The 16099-nt window shown below is 40.4% G+C and overlaps 1 protein-coding gene across 1 annotated transcript in view; it reads right to left on the reverse strand.

Moving 5' to 3' along the window:
- Positions 1–16099, reverse strand: part of SAMD8 (sterile alpha motif domain containing 8) — a 56771-nt gene that overhangs the window by 13910 nt on the left and 26762 nt on the right. Inside the window, exon 2 of the mRNA XM_055131719.1 lies at positions 10673–11265. Coding sequence (XP_054987694.1) covers positions 10673–11265 — 593 coding nt within the window. The remainder of the gene's footprint in view (positions 1–10672; positions 11266–16099) is intronic.

Here is a 16099-nt window from a genome sequence, read left to right on the forward strand (position 1 = left end):
CCAGGGACTTACACTTGCAAAGTATTCCACTAAGCCTGGTTGCCAGGCCCCAAACAGGGAAACATTTATCAAAATTCAGATTATCAAGCAGTGGGGAGTGTGGGCGCAGGAATGAAGAGCTGGAGTAAGAGGAGAGAGGGCAGTGGTAGTCTTGGGCGCACTGGTGGTGGTGAGGTATAGTGACTTTGTACTTCAATACCATAAACATTAGTACTGTTGTAACCATGTTACATAAAGTGAAAATTAATTTTTAATTTTTAAAATGAACACTTAAAAATCGCATATATGTGCATACATTTATGTGTATACACACATATATAAACACATATATTTCTACAATGTTTACGATGAAAATATTTTCCATTCCCCTCATTCTTGCTCCCAAAGGCACTTTCATTCTTTTAACTGTCTTATCTTGTAGTCATACACTACACATATTTTCTTTCTCATGCTCTCATTATTTCACAATTTTCTTAAAATACATGTTGGCTTTAACATTTAATTTTCTATCTTATTATCATTGGGGGCGGTGTTGGGGATCACACATGGCTATGCTCAGGAATAACTCCTGGAGGTGCTGGGCAATGAACTGTGATCAGCTGCATGCAAGGCAAGCACCTTACCTCTGGTGCTATTTCTCTGGCCCATATATTTTGGCTTTCATTTAATGAACGTCTGTATTCCTTGGGGGGATGAAGGTGTAGGCCATACCTAAGTGTACTCAGGAGATCACATATGGTGCTGAGGATCAAGCTGGGCCAGCTGTGTGCAAGCCAAGTAAGTGCTTTAACCTCTGTGCCATCCCTCTGGCCTATTAATATAACTTTGAAAGTATTCATAGCCCACTCAAGAGAACAATAATTAATACATTTATTCTTTAAAGCTAGTAAATGACATATTTTAATGGACTTTCCTGAATCTTATGATCTCTTTCTCAGCTTACCACCCTTATTATTATTATTGGGGGGGGGAAGGGATCTAGGCTGTGCTCAGGGATCCTGCCTGGGGGTGCCAGGGACTGATTGACGGTCAGCAAGGCAAAGCCTGCACCACAACCCCTCCACTATCTCTCTCTTCAGCCTGGATTTCCAAGTTTTGTCTCTTAAGCTTTCAGGATCTTCTGTTTATAACCAGTGTTCTGCAATCTCATCATTATGGGTCTTGATATTAGTTGTTCATTTCTTATACTGGGTGCTTTGTGGGCCTTTCAGTCTGGAAAGTAAGCATCCTTCGATTCTTTGAAATTTCTTCATAAAATATCCCCTCATGTTCTCACTGTTTTCTTTTTTTTTTTTTTTTTTTTGCTTTTTGGGTCACACCTGGCGATGCACAGGGGTTACTCCTGGCTCTGCACTCAGGAATTACCCCTGGCAGTGCTCAGGGGACCATATGGGATGCTGGGATTCGAACCCGGGTTGGCCGCGTGCAAGGCAAACGCCCTACCCGCTGTGCTATCACTCCAGCCCCTCACTGTTTTCTTGCCCAAAGTCTTACTGGCCTATTGTTGGGCAAACTGAATTGATTTTCTGGGGCTGGAGCAATAGCACAGCGGGTAGGGAATTTGCCTTGCATGCGGCCAACTCCAGCTTGATTCCCAGCATCCCATATGGTCGCCCCGAGCACTGCCAGAGGTAATTCCTGAGTGCAGAGCCAGGAGCAATCCCTGTATATAGCCAGGTGTGACCCTCCCAAAAAAAGAAAAAAAAAAACCAAAAAAAACCAAAAAAAAAAACCTGAATTGATTTTCTTTACTTTTAATTTTTGTTCTCATGCTATAATTTTCATTGAAATTTATATTCCAATAATCAGACTGTATTTTAAATTTCTCCTTTCAGTTTTAATTTCTGCAAAGCTTTTGTTTCATTTTTTAGCATTTTATTTAGTTAAAGCCACTCTTACATATATTAGTTTCAGGTATACAATATGATAATTATGTATCTAAATACACTGTAAAATAGTCACAATGAGTAAGTCTATTTCCCATCTAATTATTTAATAACTTTAAATTTTACAATGTAACATTATTGCCTATGGAGGCAGGGAGAGGGTGGGAAAGGGTGGGTATACCGGGGATATTGGTGGTGGGGAATGTGCACTGGTGGAGGGATCAGTGCTTGATCATTGTGTGATTGTAACCCAAACATGAAAACTTGTAACTATTTCACAGTGATTCAATAAAAATTAAAAAAAAAACCAACCCATTATTGCCTGTAGGCCATACACTGTGCATTATACCCCCATGCCTTATTTTGTTATGTTTCTTTGAAAATTTTTATCTCTCGATCTTCCAAAGCTTTCATTCCTTCTGAATTTCCCCTTTTTATAGTTTACAGGTACTATGTCTTAAAATATGGTTTTTCTCTTTGGGAGGGGGAGCTTTAGTCATACCTGGAAGTGCTCAGGTACTATTCCTGGCTCTGTGCTCAGAAGTGACACCTGGAGGTGCTTGGGGGACCATATGTGGTACCAGGGATTTGAACTTGGGTCAGCAGCATACAAGGCCTTAACTGTCTCTCTGGCCAAGGTCTCTTACCTCTCTGAGAAAACAGTAGTTTGTTTTTTAAGCACTCTTCTTCCCATTTTGTGTTTCTTGGTTTTCTTTTTCGTCTTTCCATCCTAACTTTAAATGCCATGGTTTACAGAGCTGTTCATAATACGGTTGTTTTGGACGTTCAATGTTCCAACACCAATCCCACCAGCTCCTGGTTTTCTTTTTTTTCTGTTTCATTAGTCTGCTTTCCTCATATACCTAGTGATTCCTGACTATTCATATTTGACAGTAGGGTACTCAAATTTTTTTTAATCACCTATGGCCATTGACATAGTTTGTCCAATTGTGGATTTTATTGCAGTGTCTGGGGATAGGTCTACCTCCCTTATGACAGTAGCTATAATCCTTTTCTTTCCTGGCACATTTCTTTTTTTTTTTTAATATCTTTATTTATTTATTTATTTATTTATTTATTTTTATTTTTTGCTTTTTGGGTCACACCCAGCGATGCTCAGGGGGTACTCCTGGCTTTGCACTCAGGAATTACTCCTGGCGGTGCTTGGGGGACCATATGGGATGCCGGGGATTGAACCCGGGTCGGCCAAGTGCAAGGCAAACGCCCTACCCGCTGTGCTATCGCTCCGGCCCCATTCCTGGCACATTTCTAAGAAGGAATCTTTTATTCTCTTGGAACATTGAGGGTGGGTGGGAATGGAGGCAGAAAATAAACCTAACTACTTGAAGGAAGTTCAAAATCTTGAAGGATATGATAGTAAGTAGTCTCAAAGTTAATTCCTTTAAAAAATTACTATGAACATGCCCAATTCAATCAGATAATCAATGGCTGAATAAACAGCAGTGCTCCTACATTAAAAAAAAAATTTGCTATGAACATGTTCCTTTGTTCATCTGAGCACGGGGGTGTTGCCAAAACCAGAATGCCTACATTCAACTGCTTCCAGTAATGTATCACCACTAGCCTTCTACAAGAGGAGAGCAAGTCGACAAGCTTCTTAAATCAACGTTTAGCCATTATCTCCATATTAAGCACTTACTTATCCCAGTGCTGAAAGGCTTGATGCTTCCTGCTCTGGAAGGTTTTTTCCTTCTAAAGCTCACTAGGGCAGATTAACCCTCTTCCTGGGCACTCCCAGCTGCACTCCAATTTCACAATAGGCACTCAGATTTCTCCTTTCCAAATTTACATTATCATTACTGTGTTTGCCTTCATGGGTTTGTAGGATTCCTCCTCCACTATCATTTTAGCAGAGTGCTGTGACAATATTGTCAAACATGAGTTCAAATATTTCACATTTCTCTTGATGCAAAACTTCCTAGAATTCATTATGCAGTTATGTCTTATTTTTCTGAACGATTTTTTCTTTCCTCAGTCTTCACTATGGACAATGGCTATTACACTGATTATGGCAATGACCTCAGAGACAACAGAAGAACAAAAGACAAGTCCTAGATTGATGTGGCTTTGCCATTATTGATGGTTGCTTTTTATAGTGCTTGTATTTCTTCCCTTGCTGTTATGGATATCAGCTCTCTATTATCACTATTATAAGTAGGATTGCCTTTAATTTTTTTGCTTCAGATTTACTGTTAATGATGCACTGAAGTTTCTGGAATTCCATCAAATAAAATTCAGAAACAAACATCAGTGTGAAAGTAATTAAGAGTTTTCCCAAGGGAAAGTCACAGGGTGGAGGGGAAATGAGATCAGGAAGGCAAGGAAGCAAGGCAAGGGTGAAGCATCAGCAGCCCAGAGGGAACTCAGGCAAAGGAAAATCTGGCTCAGTCCCTTAGGGAACTAGGGAAATGGTGAAGGTCCAACCTGAAAGTAGACCCAATTAAAAAATAAAGTTCGCTGCCTCACCGTCAGTCATGCATTAGGAGTTGTTACTAAAAAAACATAAATTTAACTCCTGGCATTTCAGGCTCTCAATTCAAGCAGGCAAATTTTATCCAGAATCCCAAGAGCAGTCAGTTAACCAATAAAGAGGCCCATTTGCTGTATGCTGGGAATGTAAGGTTATAAGAAATGAAACAAAGATCTAAAGGAACAGAGGAGGTACACTGTCATCACCTCTTACGACTTTCCATGAATAAGTTTTAGATGCTTCAGAGCATGGCGCTTTCTAGCAAGTGGCACTGCAGAAAGCTAGCTAGTCAAAGTTTGGTTTCCAATCCCCACATCCTGGAAATATGCCTAATCAAAGGTACACAAAGATTCAGGAAAGCATTACTGATATGAGCTAAAGGGGGAAACAACATTTATGAACTGATAAATACAATACAAAATGCAGTGTATACAGCCAACGGAACATAATTCTGTACTAAAAGGGAATGAAATGCTATAGATACATTCTACTATGTGAATAAATCTTGAAAGTAACTTGCAAGTGCTAAATACAATAGTCAGGATATGGAAACAACCCAAATGTTCAATGACACATTAATAAAGTGCTTGTGGTATGTAACTCGGCTCGAAGAAGAAACCTTGTAGGATGCTGCCAACTGGCCAGAACTGCACCACCACATGTTAAACAAAGGAAGTCAGAGAAAGATAAATCTTGGACCTCATTCATCTGTGGTATATAAAGAAATGAAACAAGGGAAAAGACAATCAAGTGAAAACAAAGCCTTGGCTTTTGATTATAAAACTGAAATCGTCAAGAGTGGGGGGGTGGAAGTGGTACCTGGGACCATGTACTCCAGCCCTTTGAGCCATTTCCTCAGTTCAGCATATTCTCTTGGATGTTGTGTGTATTGCTCAGGATCAAACTGAGGGCTTCCCCTCTTCCTTACTCTTCTGCGTCCATGATGAATAATTCTCATTGTCCTGTTTCCCCTTTCCGTATTATATTCCCTTGCAAAACTTCTACCCTTCTTAAATTCAATTATCCACCTATTCCCTACCCGTCATCTGTGTAGCGACTGAGGCTGGTAAAAATGGGCTGGAGCAATAGTTCTCCAGTGAACAGGCCAACTGCCGTGCACACAGCTTATTCGATGCTGGAACCCCCCTCCATGGGCCCTGAGCCCCCCACGAGTGATTCCTGAGCACCACTGGATTTCAGCCCAAAAACAAAACAAAAAACACAAACACCCAGATGACCGCTAACCTCAAGGAGGTCTTTAGAGGTAAGTAAGGCTTCAATGCTACTCCTAAATGACCATTTACATTTCATCTTTTTTTTCAAACCTTCAATTTAGCCTAACTCTGCTCCCAGAAGTAACAGGATCAGGAGAGTAACATCTTCGTGTCCCACCATCATACCTACCGCTGGTTTTCTGTGTGGTTGTTTTTCTTTAAATTTCCATTTTCCTTTCTGTTACAGATATCTCTCTTGCACCTTCTGGATCCATCTCTTTTTACTTCCTCATGGATATGACAACTATACTCTCTTCTTCCTCACTCCACCCGCCTTCAGTTGGGTCATTTCCATTATCAGTATGACAGATAACGTCATAATACAGCCCATCCAAAACAAAACCTTATTACTCATGAACTCTCCCCTCTCTCCACTCCAGCTCTCTCTTGGGTGTAGACTCCGGGGTTTATTTCTCCCCATTCTCTTTTCCTCTCTTACTTCTTTGTCCAGATTTTTACTTTCAGTAGTTCTGATCCTAGTTAAAGAAAACTTGGAAGAAAGTTGTATTTTTCACTGAAATTTTCACTACCAAATGTTTACATAATCAATATTCCATCCTGCTTGCTTTATTCCACTCTTTCTACACATATTCTTTTGGAAAAGAATGAATCCCCTACAGTAAGTTGCAAGCATTACGATGTCTCTCTTAAATATGTACCTCCAAAACAGAACACATTATTCTACCCAGGAAACTTTGTTAATATTTTGTAATTCTTCCCTTATAAACATTTGCTTTCTTTGTAGGAAAGAAAGGAGTGAAACTCATTATTTGCAAGTGATATAATGTCATACACAGGAAAATTTTAACAAGTATACATGAACATAGTAGAATTTCAGGCTGCAAAAATAATACACAGCAATAGGCTATCCTTCTATATGCAACAATGAACCATTAGAAAGAGTTTAAAAACAATCTCATTTATAAATGTACACAAAAAAAGTACCAAGGACTAAATCTAAGCAAGGGAGTGAAAGACCTATACAGGGAACCTATAGAACACTACTGAAAAATAGATACTGGGTGTGAGGGCAAGAAAAAGAAGATACTCACATACCCACACTGTAAAAATGGTCAAACTATGAATTCAAAATGTAGATAAAAATCCTGTTAAAATCTCTCTAGTGCTCTTCATAGAAAAAGTGTCCCCCATATCATAAACTCTATAATTAAATAATACACGAGATATTTTCAGATCTACGAAGTTCCTGTTCTCTGGTTCTTTTACCTAATACCTTTTGAGTATTCACTAATTACTTGCTTGAATCAATTATTACACTGGAGGCTACAAACACTCAAGCTAGACACATTTATGCACAGCTACTGTTTTGAAAAATATGCTTCCCATTCCACCATATTTTGTTCAATAGAATTCAATATTAGTGCTTTCAGTTTACTGGGTACTCTGACAATGCTCAGGGCTTATTCATGGCTTTGTGTTCTGGGATCACTCCCGGAGGGTTTTGGAGACCAGCGTGTGCAAGGCAAGGACCCCGCCCATTATACTCTTTCCCAGCCCCACATCACGGCTCCGTTTGATGTCCCAGTGGCCCTATGCAGTGTAAGTCCCTTGAAATGAGTTCCTATATGCTTCTGACTTTTCCACTAGTTTTCTATACACTTTTACTTTATGGCACAATATTATCTCAGGCTCATTTTATTTTTAAATGTTTAATTTTTCTTTACTTAGAATGATATCCAACACCATATTAAAAACATCATGCAGAATTATTTTACATTTTAGTGTATTTTAAATTTTTTAAATTTTAGCAAGTCACCGTGATAGAGCATTACAAAGCTGTTCATGATTGTGTTTCAGTCATGCAATGTTCTAACACCCATTCTTCCACCAGTGTAATTTCCCAGCACCAGTGTCACCAGTTTTCCTCCCACCCCTTCAAGCTACCCTTCACCCCCGCCTACCTCTATGGCAGGCACCTATCTCCTCTTTCTCTTTCTCTCTTCATTTTAGGCATTATGGTTTGCGATACAGATGCTGAAAGGTTATCATATCCCTTTTCCTGCTTTCAACACTTTTATTTTTGGGGGGGGGGGGTCACACCTGTTGATGTCCAGGGGTTTTTTGGCTCTGCACTCAGGAATTACTCCAGGCCGCGCTCAGGGGGCCATATGAGATGCTGGGAATTGAACCCAGGTAGGCCACATCCAAGGCAAACGCCCTACCTGCTGTGCTATCACTCCAGCCCCAACACTCAGTTCTTGTCCAGAGTGATCATTTCCAACTAGTCTTGTCATAATGGACCCTCCTCTTTCTTAACTACACTCTACCTCCAACACCCTGTGGTAATTTCCAACCAGTCCTCCTGCCTGTTTATCCTGACCTTGAATATTAGTTTCATAAGAGGTTTTTTTTAAAAAAAATTTCACAAATAAATGCATCAAGGGCTCACTTTATACTTTCCTTGTCCTAGACTTTTTGGAGTCCTGACGTTGCTCCTTTTATTACAGAATATCTGTCTGTTATTTAAACTCCATGATCTGGAAGCTCACTCCCCCCAACCCTGCAAATCTCACCTCTTCCTATCAGAGAAAAGAAACCTTCCTCATTCTTTTTTATGAATAGACAGTACTCTGCTGTACGTATTCTGACAAGTCACCTAGCCGATATCTGATTTGATATAAAAGTTATCTCATAAATGATTGTATTCAAAACTGAACAACTCTTTTTTTCTAATTGGCACCTCCCCTGGTCTTTCTAACTCTGTAAAAATCTATCCTTGCTTCTTAGACAAAAAAAACCTTGGGATAGTCCTTGACTTCTTTCTCTTACTTAACAAGCAAATCCATTAGCAAATCTGGTTGACTGTCAATTAAAAAATTGTCAATGTGACTCACACCTTCTCTATCAATACTATCACCATCCAATCACCATCATTCTTATCTGTATAAAATCAATGATTTAATCCCTGACTTTCCATACCACCTATTTACACAAGCTATTCTCAGGATAATAACTAGAAAGATCTTCTATGTGGGTTTTTTGCTTGTTTTGGTACCACCCCTGGTGGTATTTAGTGATCACTCTTAGAGGGACTTGGGGGACCTTCCAATGGGGTCTGGGGATTGAACCAGTGTCAGTTGTGTTCCAGGCAATCACCCTACCTCCTATACCATCTCTCCAGTCCCTAGAGACCTTCTGAAATAACCCTCTGAGATCATTCTCTGTTTTCAAAGGTTTTCCTTTTCACTCAGAATCAAAGATAAATTCTTTAGAATGGTCCCTACAGTATTTGGATTCCTAATTGTTTCCTCAGACCTCATCTCTGTTTTTCCCTTCTTTTGCTTGCCATTCCTTATATATGTTCAGCATAGTATCAATTCAGGATTTCTGCACCTTGCAGAAAATTTAGGCTGCCTAGAAGAATCTCTGCCCAAACACAATTTCTTATTTCCTCAGGGTGTTTCTGCTTATATTTAGACAAAAATGTATGTAATGAGGAGGAACAGGAACTTCACAGCATCTGAAATGGCTTCCATATTATTGCCCTTATCTTAGCACCTACCTTCTCCCACTCCCGGTCGCACCTCCTGAACACTCAGGGCTTTGAAAAATCCACAACACAGATCAGTTTGTTCTGTTTTCTTGACTGCCATTTTAGACACAGGTGTTTTCCGTTTGCTAGCTGCCACTCACCCACCTACTTCCAAACTTCCAAAATTATGTCAGCTAATAAGTAAGGTTGTTTTCTCTCATTCATCCTATCCCTATGGGCTGAGACTTAAATAAAAAAACCTTCTCTTTAAAATAGTTTCAGTCAGGGGTTGAGAGGAAACAAAATATGAAATACTTGTCTTTCTGACATCTTAATGCATTTTAAATCATTTGTTTTAAAACACATGCTATAAGGTATTTGCAGGAACAAAAAATTTTAAATTCACAAATAATAAAAACTAAAAGTTTTGAGTATTTGTTCCACTAATCTCAAATATTCTACATTCTTTTTATACATCCAAGATGTACTTTTATTTATTTTTGTCCTGGTGATGCTCAGTGGTTACTCGGACTCTGCCCTCAGGAATCACTCCTGGCAGTGCTTGGGAGACCACATGGGATGCTGAGGACTGAACCCTACTTGCTGTGCTATTTCTCAGGTCCCCCAACATTTATATATTTAGGGTTTTAGGACCATATCCAGCAGTGCTCAGTAGTTACTCCTGGCAGTGCTCAAGGGACCATTTGTAGTAGAAGGATCAAACCAAGACTGGCTGCATGCAAGGTAAGCCTCTTAACTCCTGTACTATCTCTCCAGGTCTACTCCACCATTTATTAAAGATAAGAGAATACTATCAGTGAATCTGTACATTATTTTAAATTAATCTAGTGATGTAACATGTTGGCCAGTTATTTTAGAAAAGCAGATTCCTGTTTATCATATTATTTTGTTTTTCTAGTCTATCCTTTTTGAAAAAATAATCAAATTCCTTGGCAAAGAGACAGATTTGTTAAGGCACCACCTTGCATGTGGCAAATCCTAGTTTGAACTCCAGCAACACAGGATTCCCTGACTACACCAGAAGTGACCCTTAAGCAGAGCCAGGAATAGCTCCTGAGCATCACTGGGTGTAGCCAAAAACAAACAAACAAAATCAATCAAATTCTATTTATTGCAAATGACAGTTCCAGAAGACCATTTAAAATCCCAAGTGCCCAAAGGCAGATTCCTCAAATGCAGTAATCCCTAGCCTGGTCCCTGAGCCCAGAGCAAGCAGTAAACCCAAACACAGCTTCGTGGCCCAAACCCCACCCCGCTCCCCACAGAATCTGAAGTGCAGTTGGGACTTCTACAGAAAAATAAATCAAGAAGTAGTCTCCTCAACTTACCTAGGCTTAAGTTCTAATTGATTCTAAGAAAAAACGTGATTTCAAAGTCTTATCTTCATATATTAACAGGTAAAGCCAATAGAAAGTATCACTCAAAGCAATACCAACAAAATAAGTATATTATTTCATTGCTGCTATAGCAATCCTGTACAAACTTAGGAATCATAACCAAAGCTTACCTGTCTAAGAATATATCTGGGAGTGGTGGATAAGTCTGCATGTCAGGTACTCGTTCGTGGACTATAACCATAATGAAAGATGTGAATCCAAATACTATAAAAACATATACACAACTCAATATGGTCTTCCAGTACTCTGGGTCCAGTCTTCGAACGGAATGTTTGTTTTTACCATTCATGTACTGGTACTGATCAGAATTCAAATCGGTGATGGGTCCGTCACAGTCCTGTGAAGGCTCCCCATTACAGAGCCACTCTGCGTTCTGAAGAGCACTGAGGAAGGGGGAAATGGAGCCCAGTGGGCTGTCGCTGTTGTAGCCCATCTCTTCTAAAACATCAGTATGTATTTTCTGCAATTTTCGGACTGAAAGCATTAACCTTTTAATGTCCCCTAACACTTTGATTTCCAGAGGCGGCGATCGGAGATCATATTCAGTTAGTGTTAGCAATGTGATTCCATCAAGTCGGTGCTTATTGCATAAAATATCCACATATTCAAAAAAGCCTTCATCCTTCAACCAAACAGCTACATGCTTTGTAGTCCAGCGGCGAATGCAAAGTTGATTAGGACCAGCCATTTCCAACTCGACTGGCTGTTAACAGAAAAGAGGAAAATAAAGCAAAACTTCAGTTTGTTCTAACAACTCTTTCATAACCAGAAACAGTAATTTACCTACCCTGCCCTAATGGCTTCTAGAAGAAAGCAAAATGAATTATTTAATAATGAGTGGCTTTCAACAGATGAACATTCTAATATTTTTATGCATACAGCCCCAATAGCAGAAGAAAAACTAAAAATTGTTTTAGAAAACAAAAAAAATTTTTTTTTTGGCTTTCTGGGTCACACCTGGTGTGCTCAGGTTTACTCCTGGCTCTGTGCTCAGGAATTACTCCTGGCAGTGCTCGGGGGACCATATGGGATGCCGGGGATTGAACCCGAGTTGGCTGCCACAAGGCAAACGTTCTACCTGCTCTACTATTGCTCTGGCCCTTAGGAAGCAATTTTCTAAAACATTATTTTACAAATGGCTTTCCCATAGAAGAATATTCATAATTTCGTTAGAAAAGTTACTGTTGAGACACAAAAGCGAATCGCAGACCCTAGCAGCTCACTGCAGAGATGCCTCTGACTCTGCGACAGGCGGGAGCAATCAGCATCTTCCAAAGCTCAATGAGAAGTCCAGGCACCTGGGAGCTATGACGGCAAACGCCAGGCCTCACAGGACAGCGGAGGAGCCAGTCCCTCTTGTCCCCTGCCCCATGGAACCCTGAGATAACGCCCACAAACTGCCCCCAGCTACTTATTAAGGTCTTTAATGGCAGTGATCCCAGAGACACACAAACAAATCTCAGAACTGAGCACCTCACTGCAGAGATCTCTCTAGACCCTAATTATTAAAATTTTAGAATTCCATCATATGCTATTCATAATAAACAAAACAAATTGTCTAGCATTGCCTTTTTTGCAGGTTTGAGTGAATGGTGGCGGGAAAATTCCAAATAATAATGGTGGGACTGGCATTGAAATATTGAATGTAATCAAAGTAGAGACGGGGGGGGGGTCGGGGGGAAGAGAGAGGAGAGAAAGAATTGTGGAAATTGTCTGCCACACAGGCAGGGGAAGGGTTGGGATGGGGAGGGATACTGGGGATTTTGGTGGTGGAAAATGTGCACTGGTGAAGGGATAGGTGTTTGATCACTGTATGACTGAAACTCAAACATGAAAGCTTTGTAACTGTGTCTCACAGTGATTCAATAAAAAAATAAAATTAAAAAGTTATTTTTGAGAACAATTTAGAAAAAAACATTTTAATAAAAATGAAGTGTATAAAAACATTTGTTTTATATAAAAGTTATTTTTCTGAAATCTTCAGTTCATTTATTTCCAAAAGGAAATAGAGAAAAACAGATTAACAATTTCAGGACATTAGGTCAAGTATATTCCTACTTGGTAATTTTTATACATAATAATCTCAACATCAGCTGTCAAGCCTATAAAGCCGATACAAATTCGTACTGTAGTAACTCAGTTCTTTTATACCTTGAATATTCTATTGTAAAACTGAATAAGGAATTTCCTCCTTAAACTAGCAATGTTTAAGATTTTCAAGACACAAAAAAATTGTCACTTCAATATACTTATGTATTTGAAGCACTCAGACATTATATTGCAGTTATAAAGGCCAAAAGCCTACTACTTCAGGGTCCTGGTTAGCAGGCACCGGGGCAGGCCCGGCGGGAGAGTGTCAGTGCTGCTCGCAGAGGCTGTGAACACCCAGCTCTGCAGTCTCCACAATTAAAGCCTCAGGCAGTGCAAGAGTAGGCGTGAACACTACAGCCTAACACACAACCCCAGTGAGTCTCCATAACCAGGTGTTCAAATACCACAACCAGGTGGCACTGGCACTGCAACATCATTGACAACAAAGGGAAAAAGAGAAAAGTTTCAAGACCAAACAAAATAGTAGAGGCTGAAGAAAGAGTGCAGTGGGTAAGGTGCTTAGCCAGGCGGGGCTCAATCCCCGGCACCACATATGGTTCCCCTGAGGACTGCCAGGAGTTGTCCCTGGCCAGACAGGCAGGAATAAGCCCAAAAAGGGCGAATAATTTTTTGACTTTGGTACCACATAGCACTTTTGTTTGAGTATGTGCATTATTTGGGGGTCAGACCCAGCAGTGCTCAGGGCTTAGTCTTAGCCAGGCCAGCCAGGTGTAAGGCAAGCTCCCTAACCTGCCGATTTCCCATTTCAAAATGTTCAGTCACTAAATTCTATATATCAGGCTTATAATTTTTATCAGATACATTAAAGAACTGTCTCGTGGGAGACAAAGGCTCACATGGGGGGGAAGGGAAGCCTATTTTCCTAAAGTTCTTTTTCAGCTACTTAAGGTTTCTAAACTCTGCATTTTTCTCTGAGATACCTGTTTACAAAAAGAGCAGAAAGACTTTAAAAGTATTTTTTAAAAAATTGTGCTAGACTGTTTACAATAGCCAGAATCTGGAAAAAACCCGAATGCCCCAAAACGGATGACTGGTTGAGGAAACTTTGGTACATCTATACAATGGAATACTATGCAGCTGTTAGAAAAAAGGAAGTCAAGAATTTTGTAGTTAAGTGGATGGGCATGAAAAGTTTCATGCTGAGTGAAATGAGTCAGAAAGAGAGAGACAGACATAGAAAGACTGCACTCATCTATGGTATATAGAATATCAGAGTGGGAGACTAATACCCAAGAACTGTAGAAATAAGTACCAGGAGGTTGACCCCATGGCTTCGAGGCTGGCCTCACGTTCCGGGGAAAGGGCAACTCAGAGAAGCGATCACCAACTACATTGTAGTCGAAGGCCATGTGGGGGAAGGGAGTTGCGGGCTGAATGAGGGCTAGAGACTGAGCACAGCAGCCACTCAACACCTTTATTGCAAACCACAACAGCTAATTAGAGAGAGAGAACAGAAGGGAATGCCCTGCCACAGTGGCAGGGTGGGTTGGGGGGGAGATGGGATTGGGGAGGGTGGGAGGGACGCTGGGTTTACGGGTGGTGGAGAATGGGCACTGGTGAAGGAATGGGTTTCCGAACTTTGTATGAGGGAAGTATAAGCACAAAAGTGTATAAATCTGTAACTGTACCCTCACGGTGATTCTCTAATTAAAAATAAATAAATTATTAAAAAAAAAATTGTGCTAGAGGGACAGGACAATATGTAGGGTACTTGCCTTGCACACGGCTAACCTAGGTTAGCCCAAATACCCCAGATGGCCCCCAAGCCCTGCCAGAAGTAATCCCAGAGTGTAGAGCCAGGAGTAAGTCCTGAGCACTACCAGATATGCCTTCCCCAAATAAATAAAGTATGAAAAAAATTTTAAATAGGGACCAAAGGGATAGCAATGAGCTTAAGGTGCTTGCCCTGACTGCAAACAGAATGATTCCTGGCACCACATGGTTGCCCAAGCATTGTCAAGAGTGACCCTTAGAATAGAGCTAGAGAGGCTGGAGCGGTAGCACAGAGGGTAGGGCGTTTGCCTTGCACACGGCCAACTCCGGTTCAATTCCCAGCATCCATATGGTTCTCCTAAGCACCACCAGGGGTAATTCCTGAGTGCAGAGCCAGAAGTGACCCCTGTGCATCGCCAGGTATGACCCGAAAAGAAAAAGAAAAGAAAAAGAAAGAACAGAGCTAGAAGTAGCCCTTGAGCACTGTAGAATGTTGTCCCCAAACCCTCAAATACAAAAAAAAACTAATAAATATTACAACAAACATCCATGAGCTCACAATTCGGCTTGTTTAAAAAAAAAAAAGAGAAAACAGTTCCAATAGAAATGTTCTGTTTCCTAATCCGGTTAATAGTTATACAGGCAGGTTCATTTTATGAAGCCTATTAAGCTATAGTCTTATTTATACTATATTATGTTTAACACATGCAAAATTTTAATGTAAAAGTTTGTCTTAAAAAATAAAACATGGGGGGGTGGAGCAATAGCACAGCTGGTAGGGCGTTTGCCTTGCACGTGGCCGACCCAGGTTTGATTCCCAGTATCACATATGGTTCCCCGAGCACTGCCAGGAGTAATTCCTGAGTGTATGAGCCAGGAGTAACCCCTGTGCATCACCAGGTGTGATCCAAAAAAAAAAAAAAAAAAAACTAAAACCATGGGGTTGTAGATTGTAGCTCAATGGTACTGCAGAGGCCTTAGGTGCACATGAGGCTTTAGGTTCAATACCCTGAAAACCTTTAGGTTCAACACTGAAAAAAAGTAGAAAAAAATGGTCTACTCAGCATTTTCTTCTTTTTCTTCCAGATAATTCCAAATTTTGGCAATTATCATTTCCTCAACATAGGCATTTTTTCCCAATATAAATCTTTCAATTTTTCCTTACATTGAAAATGTAAAATGCTGGGGCCAGAAAGAGAGTACATCAGGTAAGGTTCAAGGTAAGGTACTTACCTTGCATGCGGCTCACCTGGGTTCAATGCCCCAGAGCCCACATGAGCCCAATGACTCCTTGAGCACTGCCAGGAATGATTCCTGAATACAGAACCAGGAGTAACTCCTGAGCATCACCAAGTTTGGCCCAAAACACAAATACAACAATGATTAAAAAGGCTACCATTGTGGATTCTTACCCAGTTCACTGAAACTCTTGTAAGGCTTATAATATAATCCCTTAAAAAAGGAACCGGATCGATAGCACAGCGTTTGCCTTGCAAGCAGCTGACCTGGGTTCGATCCCTGGCATCCCATATGGTCTCCCCAGCACTGCCAGGAGTAATCCCTGTGCATTGCCGGGTGTGACCCAAAAAGAAAAAAAAAAAAAAAGAGGCAGATACTTTACATGATCACCACTTAACCCCAACAAAAATATTCAGCAAATAAAAATACTCATTAAATATTTATTTCTTAATTACTATAAAGAAACCCAACTT

This window comes from Sorex araneus, chromosome 3 (assembly GCF_027595985.1).
Source record: "Sorex araneus isolate mSorAra2 chromosome 3, mSorAra2.pri, whole genome shotgun sequence".
In the NCBI taxonomy this organism is placed as follows: domain Eukaryota; kingdom Metazoa; phylum Chordata; class Mammalia; order Eulipotyphla; family Soricidae; genus Sorex; species Sorex araneus.